Source organism: Scardinius erythrophthalmus, assembly GCF_964197995.2.
Source record: "Scardinius erythrophthalmus genome assembly, chromosome: 8".
Taxonomy (NCBI): Eukaryota; Metazoa; Chordata; class Actinopteri; order Cypriniformes; family Leuciscidae; genus Scardinius; species Scardinius erythrophthalmus.
The window spans coordinates 38,595,890-38,619,648 of NC_138228.1; the positions used below are offsets into that span (position 1 = coordinate 38,595,890).

Sequence of the window (23,759 nt, forward strand, 5' to 3'; positions counted from 1 at the left end):
GTCCCAATCTCCAACAACACACACAGCAAGCTATTTATAATGGACTATATAGTATACACAGTGGCAGGGCTGTCCCATGTACGGGGTGGAGCCCAGAGCGAGGTAGTGGAAACGGGGTTGTCACAAATGCGGTCGCACTGGTTGCACCGCCCTAAGGACGGCCCTGCACAGCGGACTATATGACCTCTGTTAACTGCACAAACAATATTATATGAACCATAAAACTAACATGTTGCCCTCTCCAGGATGCTGTGTTGATGCTTTCGATGTATCCTGATCAGTTAAAAGCAAAAGCAAAATCACCCATCAGAACTGTTTAAATGATCTAATTTTTAGTCATTTGATTTATAGTCCAACAGGATCGAAACCTAAAAAAATTACAACCACATAAGTTACGTATTTAAAGAAAAGCAATGTTTAATAGAGTTTTGGAAAAAATCACAATATGTACATTTAAAAATACTCGATTTTTGTGAATCTATAGCATGTGGAATATACAGAGTCGAATAGTGGAGAAACAAAACCAAGAAAACCAAACTTAAGATAGAGAAGGGAGATATACATACAGATATAAAGACTGCCCCCTATAGACTGGGAGAGAAAACAACAAAAGAGGAAAAGCAATTCACTAACAGCCAAAGCTGATTTTTTGGTTGATTGAGAAACAATAAAACAGGTTGATTTCCTTCATCAAATCAGATCAAAAGAGGAAAGAATGCTATACACCATACATTTATGAATGTTATATGTTTATGATACTGTAAAAGTCTATTGCAAAAGAGGTGCAAAAGCTTCTATGCAAGTCATACAAAAAAGTCTACTAAATTTCATTCTTCTAGGTAGCCAATGCTGTTATTCTGTCCTAATGTGTAAAAACACTAACAACTCAAATGTGATTTGTGGCTTGTCTAGAACTAGATTGCGTCCTATTGCTGACTTCACTGAGAGAGGATATTGCCTTCAGGAGGAAATACTGTCTGAGCTGCAGACTAAATCTTATTTATTACGAGTTATAGCATTAGGATCTGTGTTAGTATGCCCGGTCGAAGCATTTAGTAGACTCGCTGTTACACTATAACATGTGAAGCTGGGCTGGCTCCTACAGGCTTCCGTAGATTCTCTTGATGACATCACCTTCCTCCTTCTCAAGAATGCCTTTATCGATGTATGTGTCCACCTGCTGGTCCATGAAGTCCCTCAGCTTAGAGAGGTCGTAATCTTAGAAACGCAAACAGAGAGAAGAACACAGAAACGCGTCAGTACAGACAAAATTATTTTCCTGTAAATAAGACAATGATTATTGTAGTGCTTTTTATGAGAAAATATTATTTTAGTCTTTCTACTTCAAAATGTAATGTATAAGTAAACTCAATGTGTTACTTGCCGTTTCTTTGTAATTAATTGTGAAATTTACAAGCAATTACTGAGTAAAAGTTTTTCCATTGATGTTACATAGTATTTAAAAATGCTACAACTTTACTGCAAAGTAACTTAAAATAATTAAAACAACATATATTAATTAAATATTTGAATGATTATTTAATACAAAATAAATGTGATATTTTGTTCCCTTGTTACAGTTTTTAATTGGTATTTCATTACATTTAAACGTATATTGGCCTTATTGAGCTCAAACATTCTAATTCGTTGGACTCAAAAAATCCTGGTGATCAATTTTTTGACTGTGAATAATGTGGTGTGGTGTGTTAGTTATGTACACTCCAAAAAAAGTATTCATTTTGATTCAAAATTATTATGTTTAAATTTATTAAAGGTGCTCTAAGCAATGTCACGCGTTTTTTAGGCCGAAATTTTTTTTGTCACATTCAGCAAACATCTCCTCACTATCCGCTAGCTGCCTGTCCCCTGAACACACTGTAAAAAAATGCGGTTTCTGTAGACAGCCCAGGCTCCACAAACGGCAAGAAAAACAAACTGGCCCAGCCTGGACCACGAAACATAACAAACAGGGTTCCAGTCAATAACCGACAAGAATGATTTGGGGGTGGGGGTTGGGGGGTTAGTGCGCGTACACATGAAGGGGGGTGTGGGGAGTGGAGGAGAGAGAAACATGAAGAGGGAAGTTAGCTAGAGGAGAGATGCCCTAGACAACGACAACGACTAACGTTAGAATTATATTCTCTTAAATTTTGATATGGCCGACACACGACCAAAAAGACGACGTTTCGATGAACAAATAGCAAAGAAGAGGGAAAAGGAGAAGGAACGCGCAAAGTCCATCGGAACATCGGAAAAGCCTGTTTCAGGAAGCACGGAAAGGAGGGGGAGGGGACGGGATGAGGAGTCCGTCTAGCCTCCGTTTTGTTTGACAATACTTCGAACGTCAACAATAAGTGATGTCACCCAACATCGCTTAGAGCACCTTTAATACAAAGCACAAAAACTAAATGGTCAAATCCATTGTTTTGTTAAGATTTATACAAAAAGTTTTATTAAGCTATAGTTTTTTTACTCATTCAAAATTCTTAATTCATAATATGAATAATACTTAAGGATTATTCAATTCAATTTGATGGAATTTTTCTTCTTTTTTAGTGTAGTAATTTTTATGTCTTAGTTAAGGCTGCATTTTTGCACTGAACTTCAGTTTTGTTAACATTTTGGATATATTGAGGGTGGCAACATGTTTCAGAAGAGAATTATTATAGGCTATATCAATTTCTGAGTAGGTTGAAATAACGTAGTGTTCCATGCTGTAGGTACTTTGGAAGGCTAAGCCTTGAAAAAGACAAATACTTGAAATATGTGACTGTATGTTTTCTGTAGAAATGTTATTATAAACTCTGGATGTCAAAGGTCACAGTAATGCCTGAGAGTAAACATGCATAAATCATATTCTAAATTCACAGTTTTTGGCAGAGCATGTGTGTGCGAGTGTGTTTGAGTACATTGTGTGGGCTGAAAATGCTGGCTACCAGCAGAGCGTGTTTCTGCATGTTTGTGTGGGTGGGCTCTGGCAAAATTTATAGACCAGTGGATTCTTCCTACACTGACCGTTACAACTGAATAAGACTGGACAGTCCTCACAGAGCACTGGAGTGTCCTCCAGATCTCACATGCTTCCTGACTATGTCAGGGCCATCTCAGAATTTTACATTTCACAATTCTTTTTTCTTTTTTCTCGACTCATCAATATTCATAAATTGCAATGAAAAACTTGCGATGAAAAATTCGGACTTTTTGTTTAAGAATTGTGTGATATAAACTTGCAATTGCGAGTTATAAAGTCAATATTGCGAAATATTAAGTTGCAATTGTGTTTTTAAGTCAGAATTGTGAGATATAAACTAAAAAGTTAAATTAAAAAGTTAGTCTTTTTTCCTCAAAATTTGACTTCTCGCAATTATGAGTTTATCTCACAATTATGACGTTTTTCTCTAGAAATTCTGACCTTATTATCTCACATATCTCCAGTTTATATCTTAAGGAGCAAGAAAAAAATAAAAAATAACAAGAAATATCATATAACATGACAAGCAAGAAAAAAAAAGTAAATCATGCGAGTTACTAATTAGTTCCCTCGATTTATAAATCGTGCGCATGATTTAGCCTATTTTTTCTGCATGTCATGTGTGGGACTCAGTAACATATCGCAGTTCTGTATGGAATAAAGTATGGAAGCTTGTTTCCACAACGGAATTAAAAAAATGTAAAGATAATTGTGACTTTATAAGTGTAAATATTTTAAATTGCGAGATATAAACTCGCAAGTGTAAGAAAAAAAAGTCAGAATTGCAAAATAAAAAGTCGCAATTATCTTTTACTCTTTTTATTCCGTGGTGGAAACAAGCTTCCATACTTTATGGTCCGACAAATATGTGAATGGGCCATATTTGTTTTTCAAGCTGAGGACACTTTGTGTCACATCATCGCCCCCTTTTGTTACTTCATACTTCGTGTTCATATTTTGTTCTTCAGTGCTCCGCTGGCGCAGACTCTGGTATGATAGCAGAAATGTTTTAATGTGGCTGAACATGGCTGGGTGATCTGCACTTGATCTATTTATTCATTTATTTTGAAAGAAATCAAAACTTCTATTCAGCAAGAATGTATGCTGAAAATTCAGCTTTGCCATCAGAGTGTAATCAGATGACGCTGAATGAAGAACTGAGAGAAACTGACGGCTTATATACAGAGGGAAGGTAATCAATGAAACGAGAAACAGGTGCGAAACTCAACCAGAAACCATAGCAACAAATAATTAACGAGAACTCAGACAAACAGTGATAGAGAACACTTGGTAGCTGAACAGTACAGAACAGAACATGACCATGAGTTATCACTGATGTTTAATGTGGAGTGGCTTTTTGATTTCTCTGTGTTTGTTAAAGTTTCTCATATCCTGTTCATTCTGCGTCTCACTCTTTTGTGAATTACACTACACAGTGCAGCGTGACACACAGGAATAAAATACATTTTTAAATATATTAAAAGAGAAAACAGTATTTTTGATCAAATCATTTTGAGCTTAAGAGACTTCTTACTGACCCCAAACATTTGGACAGCAGAGCAAAATAATCAGAACATGCACCAAAATTGTATTTGTTTAAGGGGTTGTTTACACGACACTGTTTAAAACTAAAAACTGAAAACTTTTTATGTGCTTTGGCCATTCATGCATCCATTTACATTAAGCATTTTTGGCCTGAAAATGCAAGCTTTTGAAATTGTGTTTCAAAGTGCAAGTTTTTAAAGAGACAACAAAAAACATGAATTTGTGAAAACGGTGATGTCATGCGCATGCGTATTACATGTTCAGTCTATTGGCTCATAGTGTTTCTTTTAAAAGTGACATCGCCAACTACTGGCCTGGCAGCATAAGGCCAGGCGTTTTTAGTCATTTTCGCGGATCTGTGAACGGGGATCGTTTTGACAACATTGACATCTGTACACGAAAAAATCAGGAAACAAAAGTGAGGAAACAAAGGAAACACTTTTCAGTTATTAGTACATTGTTGTCATGTAAACATACCCTAATTAAGGATGATATTTTTATTTTAGTTGTAAAGTTTAATGTAAGATCTGTTTGTGTTCTGGGTTTAAAAGGGATTCATTAGACAACTTTACAACTCAAATAACGCAAAGAAAGTAGCAACCCACATTCTTTACAAGCAAAACATTTTTTCCCTCTGTCTTTGTCACACATGCCTATCTTACAATCATTCTCCAGATTCCCATCCAGATTCCACTGCTAATTTAATTTCCCTTAGAATCAATGGACAAAGACTTGCACACACATTAGCAAAGCCTTTCAGACTGTCTGTTTGAGAGAGAGAGAGAGAGAGAGAGAGAGAGAGAGAGAGAGAGAGAGAGAGAGAGAGAGAGAGAGAGAGAGGAGTGAAGGTGTGCACCTGAGAAATCAGTGTGTATAGTGTTTGTATGAATATTGTCTGTTTAATTTGCATATTTTACAACTTTTGTACATTGCAGTGTATTTTTTCACCCAGAATACAGTAGCACCAAAAGGATGCCATTGTATTACACTGTAAAAAGTGGCAACCAATTGTTACTTAAAAAGAGCTATTTCAACCTTATTTAACCCATAAGAATAATTAAAGAGTTCAGATGCAAAATGCCGTCTGAAATTTTCTTCTAGAATGATATTTTTTATCAAGCTCGTATATTTAAGTTCAGTAATTTCACTTCAACGACAATTAATATGTCATTTTCATTGCCATTTAAGTGAAATTACTGAACTTAAATATACGAGCTTGATAAAAATGATCATTCTAGAAGAAAATTTCAGATGGCACTTAGAGGCTTTTGCATCTGAACTCTTCAATTGTGTGTTGTATAAATTTAATTACTTACATTGATTCAGTGATGCTCAATAATTTATTTTACTTGAATTAATCTAGTAGATGTTTTAGATGTTTAGATTTAGATGTTACCATTTAGGCTGCTATTTCTCAGTGACCAAACTAAGTCTCATCTCCAACAGAGAAAAAAAAAATTACGCAAAAGCTTTTCTCAGAACTAGCTTCACTTTTTCGAGCCTTTCTTTTTGAAAACATATTTTGTAAAATGTTTTTGCTAAATGTGCTTTTTCTATTCTATTTCTAGGTCTAAGTAAATCACACTTGGTTTAATATTTTGTTATTTGGAAAATTGACGTTCACTGTCATACATGTGTGACAAATGTCAAAATACAATATTTTGCGATGCTGCTATAAACAAAAAACGTATATATATATATATTTTTTTTTTTTGTAAAAATCTATTCAAATTATTTTGAAACTGTTTTTCCTGTGTTTGGCCGCCCCAAAATCAAATGAAAGAAATAAAAATGAAATATTGTGCTGAAAGAAAGTGAAGTCAGTTTTAAGATTATTACATGTTTTTGTATTGTAACATTAATTTCATAACAATTAAATAGGCCATATTAAGCTCTTTTACAAAGTCTTGATTTTGTGGTCTACTAGAATAGGTTTTATTACATTAAGGTAAATTGTTTATTCATCATGGAATTATTGGTTTTATGTTCTTTAATTTATTCTGATCTAAATAAAACATAAAAGAAATACAGCAATGGGAATGAGAGATCAAATTTAGCTTCGTTTGCTTCATGCAGAATAATATTCTTCTTTTTTTGTGTGTGTGATGAATATGACCTGGACATGATTCACCCGTCTATGGTAACAGACTGCTTCTAATGAATCTATTTGGAAAATGAACAATAGAACAACAGTTCTCATCTCAAAACACACTCTCATTTTCTGAGCAGATGATGCCTGAAGAACACAGATAGTCACTCAGTCTCATGCTGGCAGGTATAAAGAGAGGAACACACAGATCTTTGTCCAAAACACAGCAGACTTACAACGCCGTAACAGAGCCAAGCTCATCAAACCGACGCATATTCATGAGCGCTCTCACCCACGCTTATTTTAATTGCAAATTAAGGGGAGAAAAGAGTCTTTAATTTGACTGTTCTTCTCCATGTTTCTATGTAACCTTGGGTTAGGGGTCATACAGCTCTAAGAAAATGTAATAATCAAACATAAAATAACATTGCATAATCTTAACGTATGAATTAAATATATATTAATCCTTGGTAAAGCTACAAAAGTTTTTTCTTTCGTTCTTTCTTTAACATTAATGTCACAGGACAGAGGGCTATTTTAGGCTGCTGTCACTTTAAGACCATTTGCAATATAGGCGTATTGCATCCAACAGGCTATGAAAACAATGGCTTTCTTTCTTATTGTTTACATTCAGTTAAGACATAACCGACTGTGTTTATGTTTACGTTTCTCAATTTGATGTGTATTTGTCTGTTCAAGCACTCTAAAAAATAATTTAGTAAATATCACAGTAATAATTAACTTTATTAACTTAAAAAAATCTCTGAATATCATTTACTTGATGGTTTGAGTTGAGCATACCAAAATAACTGACTAAAAATCCAACAGTTAACGTTGTCTAAAATCTACAGTTATATTTAAGTTTTTTTCACTAAAAGCATTTAGTATTTGACCAATTAGGTTTAGAGGAAATAAAAAAAAGTTTATATTACTCATAAATATTGGTTTTTAAAATGTTTTCCCCCAATTATTTCTGCTCAATTTTATTTGTTAATGTACCAAATGCAGTTATCTCAGATCTACTTAATTTTTTTTACTTACATTTACTCAGTTCATACAGTGTATTTAATTGATTTCACTGCTTTAAAATTGTATCAATATTTCTAAGTGTAAAAATGTTTCACCAAAAAAAATGAGTGAATCATAGTAAACGTTTTTAGAATGAGTGCAAGACGTGTCCTCTGTATGCGCGCTATGGATGAAGCGCCATGTGCTTCACACCAGACAAGTCGCGTTCTTAAGTTCAAAACAGTGAATCTAATCACCATACAGACAAAAAGTTCACTTCAAGAATGAAAAAATTGGCTTCGATGTGTTTTGTTGTAAAAACTGTGCACGTGAAAAACAATAGTAGCCTATATCTCTTCATAAGCACAGACTTTATTAAACAGGAACACATACATAAAAAATATTGAAAAATGTCTATACATACTCTTCCAGCCTAGGGTGAAGTCATCTTGAGACAAATTATGCCTATGTCATTTAAAGGAAAACTATGTGAAAAACGCTCCGTGACACGGCAGGATTTTGAACAGCTCTGCACTTGTTAGTTGCAAAACGTTTAAGAATAAAGGGGGGTCGCCCTTTATTCTTACGTGTTTTGCAAATAACATTAATATTCTCTTAATATTCAACGTGAATACATTAACAATGTGCAGTGCTACCGCACGTCAAAATAAATGCTTCTTCCAAGTGCACGTGAAGCGGAAGTAGCTAATTAAGTTTTGGGGTGGCACCCGCGGTGGCCAGATGCCATCAGATGCCACCCTGAACAACCCTCTGGCTCCGCCTCTGCCAAAATCTAGCAACAGCCTGACATCTTAAAATTGCATTGTGCATAGGCTGCTGACCTATATTACACTAATCTGACCACTGTCTAATTAGAATGTAGAAATTGATTTATCCCCTAATTCAGTTGAATCTGAATATTATTACTAATAAAATGGACAGAGTATGTGCATTAAAACAATAAAACAAAAGGCAGTGCACATATCCTGCTGGCTTGAATCATGATTAACTTAAGAGCAAATACAGCACATGCTCCATTTCAGCAGCTGTAAAATATGTCATATTTGATGAACATTTACCTTCTTTGTTGCCTTCCTTGTTGTGTTTTTTCAGCCATTCAATGTTCTTCCTGATTGCATCCAGATAACTCTCAGACTTCCCAGGATGACCTGACAGACAGAAATGATTATTACACCCCTAAATCACCAGAAACACTACCACAAAGAGATGATTCCTATCTTGCTCTGAGCGAGATTAGAGCTATTTGTTCAATTATCAGATGATTTTCTCATGTATGACATTATTTTATGACTAATCCTGTTTTCAAGGTTGGAATTTTGGCCAGTGACAGAAGAAAATGAAAACATTCTTCTTCTTGTTTGTTTAACTCTTCAATATTTTGCAAGAGAATACAGAGATGAATAAATGGTGCTTTTACAATAGACAATCATCAAGTACAAATTTGTACACAGATCACTTTGGCGTTATGAGAGTTTCCATAGCAACAAATAATTTCCGTAAGCGCATCAATTCTGAACCCGTCATCTCATAATTGTGGTAATTCTGACATAAAGGCAGCAATAATGTATAATGGGTGTGCTCTAAATGGTTCTTAGGTAATAAACCATTGTGATTATCAAAGCCTTTTAACAATAATGCACAGTACATTTCAAAGAATCAATAAAAGTCTCCCTTAACAGGGTCTCATAAGTTCATTCATTAGTGTCAGTTCACTCCGAGCGTTACAGCGATGCTCTCAATCTGTTGGGCTGCTGCAGTCTCTCCCTATGGGACTGACTCTCTCTCTGTATCTCTATAACACACATACTGCAGTCTGGCTGTATGTTTCCAGTGGAATTGCAGGCTAGTTTCATTTTTAATGCAGGCTTATCAGTGCTTCTGCTAGCATGCTAAACAGCTCAATTACACCAGCAGAGCTTGAGAGGCTTTTAATATGACCCCAAACCATAAACATGCTGGTGAAAATGTGAATATGATACAGGATCCTTGCATATACTCACTGATCTCTGCAGCAGCCTGGACGTCTTTGGTTGAGTCTTTCAAGGACTCATATTCCTTCTGCATCTTGGCAGCTTCTGTTTTGGTGTTGTCATCATCATCTGCTGCTTTTCCTGGAACGAGGTGGAGAAACAGTATAGTGATGCCAAAGTGTTCCTGAGCAGAATCTGCAGTGAATGACTTGCAGTTTGCAGTGTTGTGACCTGGGCTGGTTTGAGGTGTGGTGGTGGGTCGGATTTGGGCGATGATTTACCTGTAGGTGGCGTGATGCTGAGAGGAACCAGAGATTTGCCCAGCTTGTTCTTGGTCTGCAGGGCTATCATTGCATCCAGATTTTCTGTGGGAAAACCGGAATATTTTTAAATACAGTGATGATTATTTAAGCAATTTGGAGACTGTGGGCCCTATCATACACCAGGCGCGACGCAAGTGTTTTTGTTCTAGTTTCAGTCTGACACAGTTATCATTTTCACGTCCTGCGCCACGTTGTTTAAATAGCAAATGCATTTTTGCGCCCATCTGTTCACCCATGGGCGTGCTGGTCTGAAAGCGGTGTGTTCAGGCGCATTGTTGGCGCCGTTGCTATTTTGAGGCAACTGAAATACACTGCGCCAACTGAAACCTGGTCTAAAGTCAATGGAGCAAATTTTTTGGTTTTTGTTTAAAGAGCGTGTTAGTAATGTGCGCCTATAGGTGGGTCCACAACGCGTGTACACTTCGCGCACGAGCAAATACGTTTCTTTGCTAGAGAAGCGTTCAGTTTTTCCGATTGCAAAATAGCTAATCCGCCATGGCGCGAGTGCAACTGGCTTTTAAAGGGAATGGGAGATGAGACTCTGATTGGTTTATTGCACGTAAAGCCCAAAACACACCCATTACTCATTAAGAGAATAGGGACAACCCTTTTAGATCATGCGCCGGGCACGCCAACCATTTTTCCCGTTGTTAAACTAGCAAAAGTGGATTCGGACACGCCCTAAGTGTGCTTGCGCTGTGTGCTTTAGACCATTCGCTTAGATCGTTAAAATAGGGCCCTGTATTTTTCCGGTAACACTCTACAGTAAGGTCCCATTAGTTAACATTAACTAGTTCCTGCATTAACTAACATTAACTAACAAGGATCAATACATTTGCAACAGTATTTATTCATCTTTATTAATGATAGTTAATTAAAATACAACTTTTCATTTTTAGTTGATGTTAGGTCAATTAAATAATATTAACAGATACAACTTGATTTGAGTAATGTATTAGTAAATGTTGAAATTAACATTAAGATTTATAAATACTTTAGAAGTATTTCTCATGTTTAGTTCATGTTAAGTAATGTAGTTAATTAATGTTAACAAATTAAACCTTTTTGTAAAGAGTAACCAATTTTTAAAACTGTATAATATTAATGGTAACACTTTATTATGATGTTCCACTTTCGACATTCTATTAACTATAAGTAGCCTAACTTTGCAACTTTTTTCATTAGAGTTTTAGGAGACTATTAGTTTAGGGTTAGTAGAATAATTTGACATGTAGGGGCCATTTACACGACACGGTTAACTAAAAACGGAAAACTTTTTATGCATTTTGGCCGTTGATTTTACACGGCAACAACGTTTTGGGGGCCTGAAAACGCAAACTTTTGAAAACGGGATTCAAAGTACAAGTTTTTGAAAACTATACCATTATCGTCTCCGTGTAAACTACGAAAACGTGAATTTGTAAAAACGGTGACGTCATGCGCATGCGTAAAGTGACATCACTTTACTACTGGCCTGGCATACATATACAAATACAAGTACCAATACAGAGTTTTATATCCTTTTCATTGATCTGTGTGAATGGGGAAAAAGCTAAAGTTAGAGTAATGTCTATTTGTTCTTTCTCAGAGGTAAAAGAGCGTATGTTTTTTAACTAATCAGAATTATATATAACAACAGAGAGCTGCTTCCAACAGTCCATATGCAGATGTACCCTGCTCATTATGTGTTGTGTACACACTTTTGTGTCTTGGAGCTGTTTGCCATAGACAAACACACACACAATTCGGGCACAATGATCATCTCATGTTTAAACCACAGCAGATCAATAACCAGCCGTATCCTGGCAACACACCCTGCCATTCCATTTGATCTTTACAGCGTGTGTCATCCTGTGGCGCAGGTTGCCAGAGTAACCCTATTATTATGCAATGGAGAATTCCAAATGGCTATCTGTGTTTTATCAGAACGACCGCGGCCATCTCGTTAGAAAAACACACAGAACTAATTACATGGAATGAAAGAGAGAGAGAACAAAAGAGAGAAACAGGAAGCTGTTTGCTTGAACATATAAGGGCATGAGATGTTCTGCACATTGCTTATGTCTCCTCAAAACACTGATCAGTGATGATTAGTGACACAAAGTTAATGAAATGCAAATACAAATTCATTAAAATTACATTCTGTAATCCTGAATCCAGTGTAACCAGACTAATCTGATTTTTTTTGTTAACCTTTTGCTGTTGGAGTAAATAGAAAATGCAAAAATAACTGGTCTCTCATTTATCTTTAAAGAACTTGACCTTGCTATGTTTTATTTTCTGTTCGATTAGGACTTACTTACAAATCTCAGAAAATAATTCTGTGATTTTCTGTCTTTAGTCACAGATATGCATACAGACACATGCTGACGTCAAACTATTAACATCAGCATGTGAAATTTAATTCATCTGCAGTCATTATTGATGTGTGTGTAACATGACCCACAGGCAACACAACCGAATCAATCCATCCTTACATTAGCACAGAATCCAGTGCTAACGCATATGAGTCCTATTAATGACAGGGAACATTTTCCCATACAATAAGTTATTGCAAATCTGCCATTAAAAACAGAATGTGCATTTGCTGTAGGTATACTTCAAATCTTGCAAATGATATCATTTTTAAATAAATAAAAGGCCAATCAAGTGTACTTAAAGAGAGTTTTTATGACTACAGGGCTTAACCTCTGGTTATCGGCGTTCTAAACCACACGTGGCTCATATTTGCTTTGGACAGTTAATGAAGCAATGCACGTTTCAGCATTTGAGGGGACAAATGGTGACAGACTGCGTGATAATTAGGGTAAAGAATGGGTTTAAGTCCCTTCAGTATGAACTTGCAACGCATTCTCATCCTAGGGCGTCATATACTGACACGTTTGACATTTCGTCTACATCCAACGCACATGGCACCCTTTAGCGTCAATATGAGACACACAGAGCTTTGTTCGGTTATGGGTAGGTTTAGGTCTGGGGTAGGGTTAGGGTTAGACCGCTAGGAGGCGCCTTCTGGCCCATTCCTATCGGCGTCTCATATTGACGCTAAAGGGTGCCATGTGCGTTTGATGTAGACGAAATGTCAAAAGCGTCAGTATATGACGCCTTGGGATGAAAACGGGCTGCAACGCGATAGTAGAGTCAGCAATATATAATACGTGGATGCGCAATGCAAGAGCTTTTATGTAAACAGGTTGCATACTGCGTTCGTCCAATCAATGACACTGACACTGCAAATATGCAAATAACAACGTTAACCCGGGGTTTAGGAAAGTGGGAAACGTCAGTTTATGAATACCCAGGATTAATTGTTAACCCCGGGTAAATTATGAACAATGTGAAAAGTGAAGCAAGATAACCCAGGATTCAGTTTACCCGGGGTTTAGAATGACCCTGGGTTAACTATGAAAAGCCCTTATGTTTCTCAACACACTTAGGTACACTTTTACAAAGTACTCGTTGTAATAATATCAACTTAAAAAGTTTTACTTTAAGGTGCATTTTAAATTTTAAGCGCATTACCTTTTAATAATCTTTTGTCATACTTTAAAGTAGTACACTTATTTTGATGTGCTGACTTACATACTAAAGCATGTAAAGTACTCGATTATATTATAACTGTGTTATTCAATATGACATTTTATGGTAATATATTTAAATGTGCTAAATTGCAACTTCATCATTACAAATGTGTAATTACAAATTACAAATATCAATAGAAATAGAAATAATGTTTTAGTTTACCATAAATGCTTGACAGTACATTCGGTAGTCTACTTTAACCATATTTCAAAGACAATAGAAGTATGAAATAACAAATTACTTAAGCGGGTACTAACTAACTGCATTCAGTATAAATTTAAACTATAATACATTTTTATTATAGCAATTAAGTGTCCAAAACATTACATTCAGTTCATTCAGTATATTCTTTTAAAATGTATTATTTACAGTACGTCATCAATACACTTTTTATAAGTATGCTAAAGTGTATTTATTTTTAACAAGGGTAGACATCATTTTCGAGTAGGAATCACTTTTAGCAGTGCTTAAGATATTTGGTTAGTACCGGTAAGTATTACAATGAAGCGATCTGGTGCTAAACTGTACTTGTATACAGTCAATGTTTGTTGAGTGGTTATTGTGGTTGTCATCATGGAGGAAGCAAAAGTAGCAATATTCACGAGCTAAGCTTTCATCTTTTCATCCCGTCGTAAATGATCCACTTCGCCAAACACACTTCCGCCAAAACTGTCCCCACCATTTTTTAAAAGAAAGTGACGTCCATGCTGTTGTATGATTGTAAACACAGCAAACACTGAAAGTGCATCTGCAAAAATCTGCTTCAACTATCTATTCTATACTTGATTTGATTGAGGATAAACCTTCCACATTACCGTAGAAGCGAGTCAAAATACAGCTGTTCTCTCTCTGTGTCTCTCTTTCAGGCTGGACAAAGCTTTGTTTCAAGATGCAAATGCAGTCACATTAAGCTTATCTCAGGGATTCCTTACAGCCCACACACACATACAACATGCCCTAACTAGGCATGACTAACAAGTATTTACTGCTATCCTCACTGCAAGAGAAAATACTGTGTAATATGCCACAATAACAGCCAGTCAGAACATATTTGTTGTTCAACACAGCTTGAGTGAAGCAGATAAAATATTCTATGGTTTCTATTGAAGAGACAGCTTATATGACTTTAGGACATGAGGGTACCTCACTTACAAAAAATGAGAGAGAAATCACAACTCTCAGTATGGAGGCTTTAAAAAAGCCATGTTCTTGCGCACATACGCATTAGATCAACATGAAATGTTTTAGTCTGATTTGAACTTGTTATTGAAATATATAATAACATGAAGCTTTTTCAGAGGGACTACCAAGATGGTCGCCAATTGGACTTCTTTATTTACCTTATTTTTCAACGTGAAAGTAAACTATTTTCTGTGAATGTGCGAGACTTCCGATTCATTAGCTGCTATTGGTAAATGACAAGAAGAATAACAAAGTGCAGTAAATGGTAAAACTATCTGCACTACAAACCTGTGTTTTTATGATTACGATAATACATGAAAATATAACAAATACTACTTTGCAATATCAAGCAGTTTTTTTATACCTATAGCCTTGCACATTGAAATGAAAAAATTTAAATAATTGAAAATACATCATAAATAAGATGCAGAGAGTATTTTGGTCTTACCCAGATAAGACACTCCTTCTTCAGGTGTGATGGTTCCATATTTGACCATCATCTTTACAAAGTCAATCAAGGTCTTCATGATGGTGATCAGGGTTTCTCTCTCCTCTTTATCTTGCTCTGTAAAGTGAGAAGAGAAGGATGTGATAGATTAAGTGATGAAACTAGACTTTAATCTGGATTAATGTGGTGTTTGCTGAAGAAAGGGACAGCTGAGGCCACAGGGAATGTGTTTGGCCAGATGGTGATGTTTCTACAGACCCTTATAGCTGTTGATTTACTCAATGAGCTGTGTTGTGTTGTGAGGTGTGTGTTTCAATATGATCTGTGTCTTTTGTGTGTGCTATACTCTGGTGTGTTGTATTGATGAAGTACATTTAGTACATTTAAAATTGAATAACACACTACAATTAAAATGATAATCAAGTACTTTACATATTTTAGTATGTTATTCAACATATCCAAATACGTAGATGTACGTCTTTAAAGAATGACAAGAGATTATTAAAACATAATGATTTAAAATGTAACTTTAAATTTGACATTTATTACAAAATGCACTTTTTAAAAGTGTACTTAAGTGTGTTAAGGAATATAGTCAATTCAATCATATTATATGATCTGTAACAATATATCATTTTTTTAACTATATATATATATATATATATATATATATATATATATATATATATATATAAGATTTGAAGTACACCAAGAGCACATGATTCAACACAATTAAGCACACTTTTTTCACAAAGAGTGGTTTGTTTTGTACAGTAGCTTTCTGTGTGTGTTGTGTCATGCTATATTCTAAAATGTTGCGTGTTGTGTTGTTTTGTGTGTTTTGTTTGCGTATTGTGTTGTATTATTTGTTATGTATTTTATTTTGTCACAACGATATATATGTTCATACTACCCAGCTCTCCTGAGGGGGCGACTGTGATGTCACCAAGTGCATCATGTTCCTGGATCAACATCTTTGTTGATCCTGGAACAACATTACAAAATTAATCAATCAGATTTGAGGGACAAGTTTACAGTTTAAGTCAAATTCAGGCTTAAAACCAGGCTTAGGTGCTTCTACATCAGTGTTATTCACCATCATTCCCTCTGATTGTAGGGATAAGTTATGGGTTGAGTTAGGTTCGGGGTTTTCGGACAGGAATGTTGTTCCAGGATCAACAAAATATGTCTTACTTGGCAAAATCTCAGTGACCCTCTACTGTGGTGTGTTGACCTCTGTTTTATTATTTTATATTGTATGTTGTATTTTGTTGTGTCGTCTACCTGAGTCAAGGCTCTTTAGGAGTCTGTAGAAGTTGGGGAAGAACTGAAGGTCCTGCAGTCCGTCTTCAGGGTTCAGTTCATTTCTGTCATTCCCGTCGCTCACGGCGTCCCATGAGTCATCTGCCCTCACTGTGTCATCTCTACTCTCCTCCTCCGGTTCTTCGTCACCATTATCATCATCGCCACCATCATTATCACCTTCATCCTCTTCCTCGTATCGCCGGCTGGGCCTGTCTTCCTCGTCCTTAAAATCGCCCTGTGGTGAAAATCAAGTTTTTAATGTTGTTAATATGCCTATGTGGTGTTTTTAAAATGGTTTAAGACAAACCATGTGCAAATTCATGAGTAAACACCATTGCTGAGTATTTTCTCCTTAAAACTGCAGTGAGCTCAAAAACGCATTTTTGATGTCACAAACTACCTTGTAACCAATCACGTCAATGTGTGATCGTCAACGAGTGGATCTCTGAGCTGGTGTGAGTGAGTGGAGGTGGGGCTAATTTGCATATTCATAGAACCGCATATACTAAATGAGGAAAAGGGTGTAGTCACATTCAATATTTCGCTTAAATATGTAATTTTGGTGATCAAAGATGAATTTTGAGGGATACAATTATTGACTACAGGGGGACTTTAATAGAAGAATCCAAGCAAACAGCATTTTTATATATATAGAAATTCTCGATAAACACATAGTTGGTAGAAACACTAGTCACACACTTGTACCATATTGTTCTGTGTGTCTTTAGCTGCATTTACGGGGTAGTCCATACTGAGGTCTCCAATCATGTTCTCTTTGGCGTTTTTAGTGATCAGATCCTGCAGGGCTTCAGCAACTTCATACTCCAGCGTCTCTGCCTGACTGTCTGTGATCTGAAGGACAAACAAAAGAACACAACATCTGCTAGCACAATCAATTCACAGAGGGATTATTGTATGACAATCTATTTTCCATGCAATTCAAGCTGGTTAAACTGAAATGTGTTCCCCTAGAGCAATTAATACATAATATATTATGTTTATTGCTTGGTTCATCAACATGGTAGTTATCAGAATCACTGCTCATGCCACGATTTCGAATTTCTTACTAGGCCCAGCTTGAGCAGTTTAGACACAATTCTGTCAAACACTCCTCTGTCATCCTCTTCGTAGATTTTGTTGGCGATTTTCTGGACGATGTCCTGAGCCGTTAGCGGAGTCCCGTCCAGCTGCCGAAAGCTTTCAGGATCATCTGAAACCGACCACATGAAAATATTTCACATCTCTCCATTTAAACAAAATGATCAAAACTGAATATGAAAAGCTGTTCACACAAAGGATGAAAACTAAGGATTACTATCACAATAAAGTTGTAATAACAGTTATAATCATGAAATTAGAGACCATAATTATATCAACACAGAGGAACGATATTGTTGGAATTTTTTTTTCCAGTTTATGCCTATCAGAATCCACCCAACTTTAAATAACTCAAGCATTTGAAGAATGAGACAACATAACTGCAGCTCATGCTTATAATAAACAGAATATCACCATTCTTGGTGTAGGAAATAGCCTACTTCTTAGCAAACTTTTAGTCACAATGATTTCAACTTCATTTACATACTGCTGATATTTTAACAATAAAACTTGGTTTGAAAATCAGTGAACTCACACTTTAAAGACCTCATGATAATGTTGGACAAAAAAAACACCCCCGACACACAATGAAGGGTGCATGCTCCATAGGTTTATTTTTCAGTGCGCTGCATTTGAAACTAAATTTATTTTCTCAAAAGCCTACAAGCTCAAAGCTCTTAAAAAGCAAGACTAAGTAGGAGGAGAATGTGTGAAACAGAGATCTGAATGTTGGAGCTGGAATCTGCCAGCAATTCTTGTCTGTCTGTTGTAATTCCTGTAACCCATTGAAATCACACAAAAACACCTCCCACTCTGTTATCTGCCATTATCTACCGCAGATATCGACTTACACTGCCATATTGGCTTCCAGTAAACTCACCATCTGCCTGAAACGTGAAACTGATCAAAAGTCTGATGCTAATTCTAAAAGAGAGTCAGCATAAAGCACAGTTTGTCAAATCTTCTGCTGTGTGTAGCACCTACAACTCTGCAGACCCTTCCGAAGGATACCAATAATGGAAACGAGCAGCTGAAGTTTATTTTTAACGATATCCTCAATCATTTCAGTGTGATCTTAACAGTTTGAACAGTACCATTTAGTTTGGATTTTTTTAATGAATAACAAATCACAATGTAACAATCACAGTAAGTCGCAATATAATTGCGGCTTTGCAAAGAGATTGTTATTGAAGGATGAGAATAAAGTAAAAATCGATTTTGGTACAAGAAACTTTGAGTAATGTTATGGGGTAGGGGAAAATGTTAAAATGTATGACATGACCTCTTTGAGCTATTATGCTATTACTAGGTTAGAAGGCTTTTAATGTGTGTGTAGGTTTAGTCTGACTGCCCTGCTGTAGGAGACTGTGAGGTTTAATGCTAAAAAACATCCAGTACAGCAGCCTGTGAAAGGATAATCCCCTGCCTCTCTCTCTCTCTCTCTCTCTCTCTCTCTCTCTCTCTCTCTCTCTCTCTCTCTCTCTCTCTCTCTCTCTCTCTCTCTCTCTCTCTCTCTCTCTCTCTCTCTCTCTCTCTCTCTCTCTCTCTCTCTCTCTCTCTCTCTCTCTCTCTCTCTCTCTCTCCAAGATACCAACTGATTGACCTATGGTGTCTGCCACCTGTTCCTGTATTTAGGTTTATTAGGGTTGATTAGCATTTTGGGAGATAATTTGGCTTTTGATAGGTCAAAACAACAACAACAACAACACCACCACCACCAACAAAAAAGTGCATAGATATTTAACTTTTTCTTGAGGTTGGCTATTTTACAATTTAGAATGCAAAAGTTCCTCTCACTTAAAAGTTACGATTAGAAGACAAAAGGAATGCTCAAAATGGAATATTAACATCATAAACGCTGAATACTGCCTATTGTTTTTGTTTTTGAAAAATGTTTGCCCACATATGATACTATTATGTGGACATAAATGTGGTTACATTTTTTATTTAACCCTATGTATAAATGTCTTGAGTTTTGTTAATTTGATTAAATAATCAAAATGGGTATAAATAAAATTCTGGTGCATTCGTTACACTGGAAAGAGCGAGCACATTGCATTGTGGGATACATTGTTCCACACATAGTGTGCTCTTTGGCAAATATAGTAGGTCATCTGTCTAACCCATGCATGTGTGTGCAATCAGCATATTGTGCACTGTACACATACCGCATAGTATGCTATGCTGAATAAACTTTGTTAGTATGGTAATTGTAGTTCTTACCTTGGTATTTGTAGTCATTTTTAGTAGAGTCATAGTCATCAGCTAGTCGTCTGTTCTTAGTAGAGTCGGCCTCATCAGAACCGTACCGCTCATCCTCAGAATCTGAGATGGGAGTCTCGTTGTTTGACTCTTTGGACTTCTCGGCCAGAGACTTGAGGAAAGTGATGTCATCGTCCTCTGAGATTGATTCTGCCTCAGCTGGTGGTGTTGGCTTGGGTTCTGCATGGGTGAACAGCAAGAGATTGTGAGCTATTGATCACTATGAAGCACTTTGTCCTCATAAGATTATATCTCACCTGTCTTCCTGATGCTGTCAGCTTCTGCAATCTGTTGAAAAAAATCAAAACAAAATCTCGACTCTTGCTCAATTTGATTTATTTTTATGCATAAAACGTCTTCTATTGTCATGTTTTCTAGCAAACAGTAGTTTAGCCTGATGCTTAATGTAGGTACAAAGTATATTCATCTGTGTCTTTCACATAACATGGTAATGAACAATAAGTTAGTATTTCTGAAATCACACCTGCTGTTCTAATGGCTTCTCCTCGGTCAGCTCTCGGTTGTACATGCTCTTATCTGGATCAGGAAAGAAACACACGCATTCAAAAAAAAGCAAAGATCAACGATCCCAGATCAGTCTTTTCTCACCTTAAAGATAGAAAACTGAAAACTGAAAATGCATTTTTGTGTTCCGCAGAAGAAAGAAAGTCATACAGGTTTGGAATGATATGAGAGTGAGTATTACAGATTTTGGTAGCCTTTATATATAATGCATTATAAAAGTATTTTAATCCATCAATTATTCCTTGTAATGCACCTTATAATGCATTACATATTTTCATAAATAATTGTAACCACAGTTATAATACTTTATACTTCTCTGTTAAGGGTTACACCTTTAGAAAGTATAATGCATTAAGACATGCCAAACATCCAATTTCAAATGTAACAATCTGTGAATGCTATAATGCATTTTAACTTTGGTTACAATTATTTATGAAAATATGTAATGCATTATAATGTACATTATGAATACCTTTATAATGCATTATGCATAAAGTGTTACTTTTCTTTCTTTTTTTCTTGTTGGTGAACTATCCTTTCTAAACTGACCAGGAGGAACGATGAGAAGAGAAGATCTGCAGTATCGCCCCTACAGTATCAATCTCAGATTACTGTTGATTGGTTATTATATTGTAACTACAATGTAAAGATATTGTAACAACATCATTTTAAAGAATCTGTGCACCTCTCACCTATGTGAATCAAGTATGATTTTGATGGAATCAAGACACTCTACATTAGAGAAGATTGTTTTTACCCTAAAGTAAAGATATTATTAATACGCATTTTTTTTTTTTACTTTCTATGGTTGTTGAGATCTTTGATGCATTCAGTTGCAGTCCAGACTGTTCAAGAGAAGCTGCCACCAAATAATCGGATTACAGGACAAAAGATTAAAAGCCTTTGAAAACACCAGAGCCCAGAGCTTTACATACAATAAATGAAAACATCAAAAACAAAATTAACAATCCAATTCATTCACCATCTTTCCACATTTATATGGAGTTAATAGGCTAGTCAACTAATATGAGTTTTTCATCTAGAGTATAATTGTTAATAATAGTGTAATAGAGTATACACTATTTATACTCTAGTATAAATGTATAATAGAGTATAAAGCCTATAATTGTTGGCTACCTGTATTTAAAAATCAATTTAATACGAAATGTGACTGTTGAAATTGAATGAATTTCTTTTACTCAATATTTACTCAAAACTCCCTTTGAAAACAGAGCATCTGCAAGTCCAGATATATGTGTTAACTGGTCACGTGGATACTGTCCTTAATACTATAAAATTGTCAAAATATTGACTGATTAACTGACCGAGCATATAGGCAACATCATTCTATATTTGGAGCGTTTTATTAGGCTACACGCCATGCATGTTATGTTATGTTTCATTGAATCAGAATAATCGTCATAAATAAATCAAATATTCCCTATTTTATAATATATTGAACTGATGTATTGGACTATATGTTTTTTTGTAAATTCAATAACTCACCGTCGGCAGGTGTGGGAAACGCGCTGATCTGCGATATCACAACAAGGACAACCACAAACCCAACGCGTGTTGACGCCATCCTGTAGCTGGTTTCCGAATAGTCGTATAGTTTTGAAATGTTTTCTTCTGTGTTGTCCTCTGTGAAGATGAACGGCACCGTTGGTTTGGTTTTGTGGCGCGCGCTGGTGTTGGCTGGATGCCGCGCGCTCTCAGCGCCTCTCCTATAAGCGTAAAGACTTGAGTTCTGCGGGAGCTGTTGAGTCCCTGCAGTGCTGAAACCAGGTCGCTGGCTATAATTAACAGCGGATAAGCTGATGGGAGCTCTTCGTGTATAACGGGCCCTGATTCCAGCAGCTCATGGATGGAGGAGGAGGAGGAGAACGGCACGGTCACATCCGCCCATGTGCGTCAGTCTGAAGCACCTGCGTCACGCGCATCTCGCTGTCATTCATGCTGCGGGGCAGTAAACGACCGATGAGCGCTATGAAGAGCAGATAAGAGATACACAGCAGTCTGATGTCTAAAAAAAAAAAAAAAAAAAAAAAAAGAGAGAGAGAGAGAGATTTATGACGATGCAGATTCAAATGCAAATTAGAGATTTGACCTGCTTTATTTAATCCACCATTATATCTCTGCTTTGAGATGTAGCCTAGCCCACACTGAAAGAAATGTTTAGTCAGTTCAGCTTAGAAAATGTACTTCGTGTAGTAACATCTACGATAACTGGTTTTGTAGAAATGAAATAAATGATTTAAGATTACAGAGTATAACTGAATTCAACCAACCTGAAAAACAAGGTTTTGCTGAAGTATAACTGTAGATATAACCTGATTTCTCTAGCTAAAATTACTTAATTAATAGGTTTGATATAATCTGTAACACTTAACAATAAGGTTCATTAGTTAACATTATTTAATGTATTAACTAACATGAACTAACAATGATAAATACATTTGTTACTGTATTTGTTAATCTTTGTTAACCTTAATAAAAATACAGCAGTTCATTGTTTGTTCATGTTAGATCACAGTGCATTAACTAATGTTAACAAGATTTTAATGTTAGTAAATGTTGAAATTAACATGAACAAAGATTAACAAATGCTGTATAATATAGTTAACTAATGAATCTTACTGTAAAGTGTTACCATATGATATTTTTTGTTTTATATGGTGAAAGTCCTTTTCCACTTTGATATTAATAGGCCCATTTACCCTTAAACTAAATGAAGATATTTTTACACACAGTTTAATTTAGTTTATTCAAATTAATTTAGTTTAATTGGGTCAATAGTGTTGTTTACCATTATGCACAATGTATATAATGACCCATCAAGTTAAAGGTACAATATGTAAGAATTTTGCATTAAAATATCCCATAATCTCAAGGCCAGTGTTATATATTTTGTTAAGTTGATTACTTACAATATCCTAAATGTTTCCAACAATTTTTAAATCGTGAGAAAATTGCGATTTTAACCAAGGAAACGGGGCGTTAGAGCAGGGGGGAGCTGGGAGTCGCCAGTCAATTGTGTCATATCCGCGTTACCCTCGGTTTCCGCTCGTACTGCGTGGAGTCCTGGACAAATGCGGAAGTTGTAGTTGTAGCGTCTATCAAGCAACAAACGTTAGCTTGTATCTTGCAGTCGTTATGGAACACAATTATTCTTTACCGATTGCAGTTGGTTCTGTTGACAAAGCATGCTTAATTTTATATTTTCCAAATGTAGCATTCGGTAATAGTTATGTTTATGTAAGGGAAGTATTATTGCTTTAGATTTGTGTTTAGTTTATTGACATTGTTTATCACGTTTGGTGTTTATGGCCATGTAAATAAATATAGCATATGTGTTATACATAAAGATTAATCAGTATTTTGGCAAATGATGTGGGTATGTTCGAATGTACTTTTACAACAATTGTTT

General features: G+C 35.8%; 1 protein-coding gene across 2 annotated transcripts; it reads right to left on the minus strand.

Annotated features, from left to right (window-relative positions):
* Positions 1-389: 389 nt before the first annotated feature.
* Positions 390-22,228, minus strand: scg3 (secretogranin III). 2 transcript variants are annotated; one of them, XM_081373088.1, is made up of 12 exons: positions 21,836-22,198; positions 20,289-20,341; positions 20,062-20,092; positions 19,766-19,984; positions 17,512-17,654; positions 17,150-17,296; positions 16,424-16,679; positions 15,140-15,256; positions 9,886-9,969; positions 9,635-9,745; positions 8,693-8,782; positions 390-1,218 (listed from the first exon to the last, which is right to left on the minus strand). In XM_081373088.1, exons 1-12 carry the CDS (start codon positions 21,912-21,914, stop codon positions 1,100-1,102), a joined length of 1,449 nt encoding a protein of 482 aa, XP_081229214.1. In that variant the 5' UTR covers positions 21,915-22,198; the 3' UTR covers positions 390-1,099. The 2 variants fall into 2 exon arrangements, with proteins under 2 accessions (XP_081229214.1, XP_081229213.1); XM_081373087.1 differs by having other exon boundaries at positions 395-1,218; positions 17,144-17,296; positions 21,836-22,228.
* Positions 22,229-23,759: the final 1,531 nt, after the last annotated feature.

Excerpts from the sequence above, each read along its gene's own strand:
- scg3 (XM_081373087.1), bottom strand. The coding sequence starts at position 21,914 with ATGGCGTCAACACGCGTTGGGTTTGTGGTTGTCCTTGTTGTGATATCG. Across the intron at positions 19,985-20,061 it reads TGACAGCATCAGGAAGACAG|AACCCAAGCCAACACCACCA; the intron begins GTGAGATATAAT and ends TCACCCATGCAG. Across the intron at positions 9,970-15,139 it reads AGAAGGAGTGTCTTATCTGG|AAAATCTGGATGCAATGATA; the intron begins GTAAGACCAAAA and ends GTTTTCCCACAG.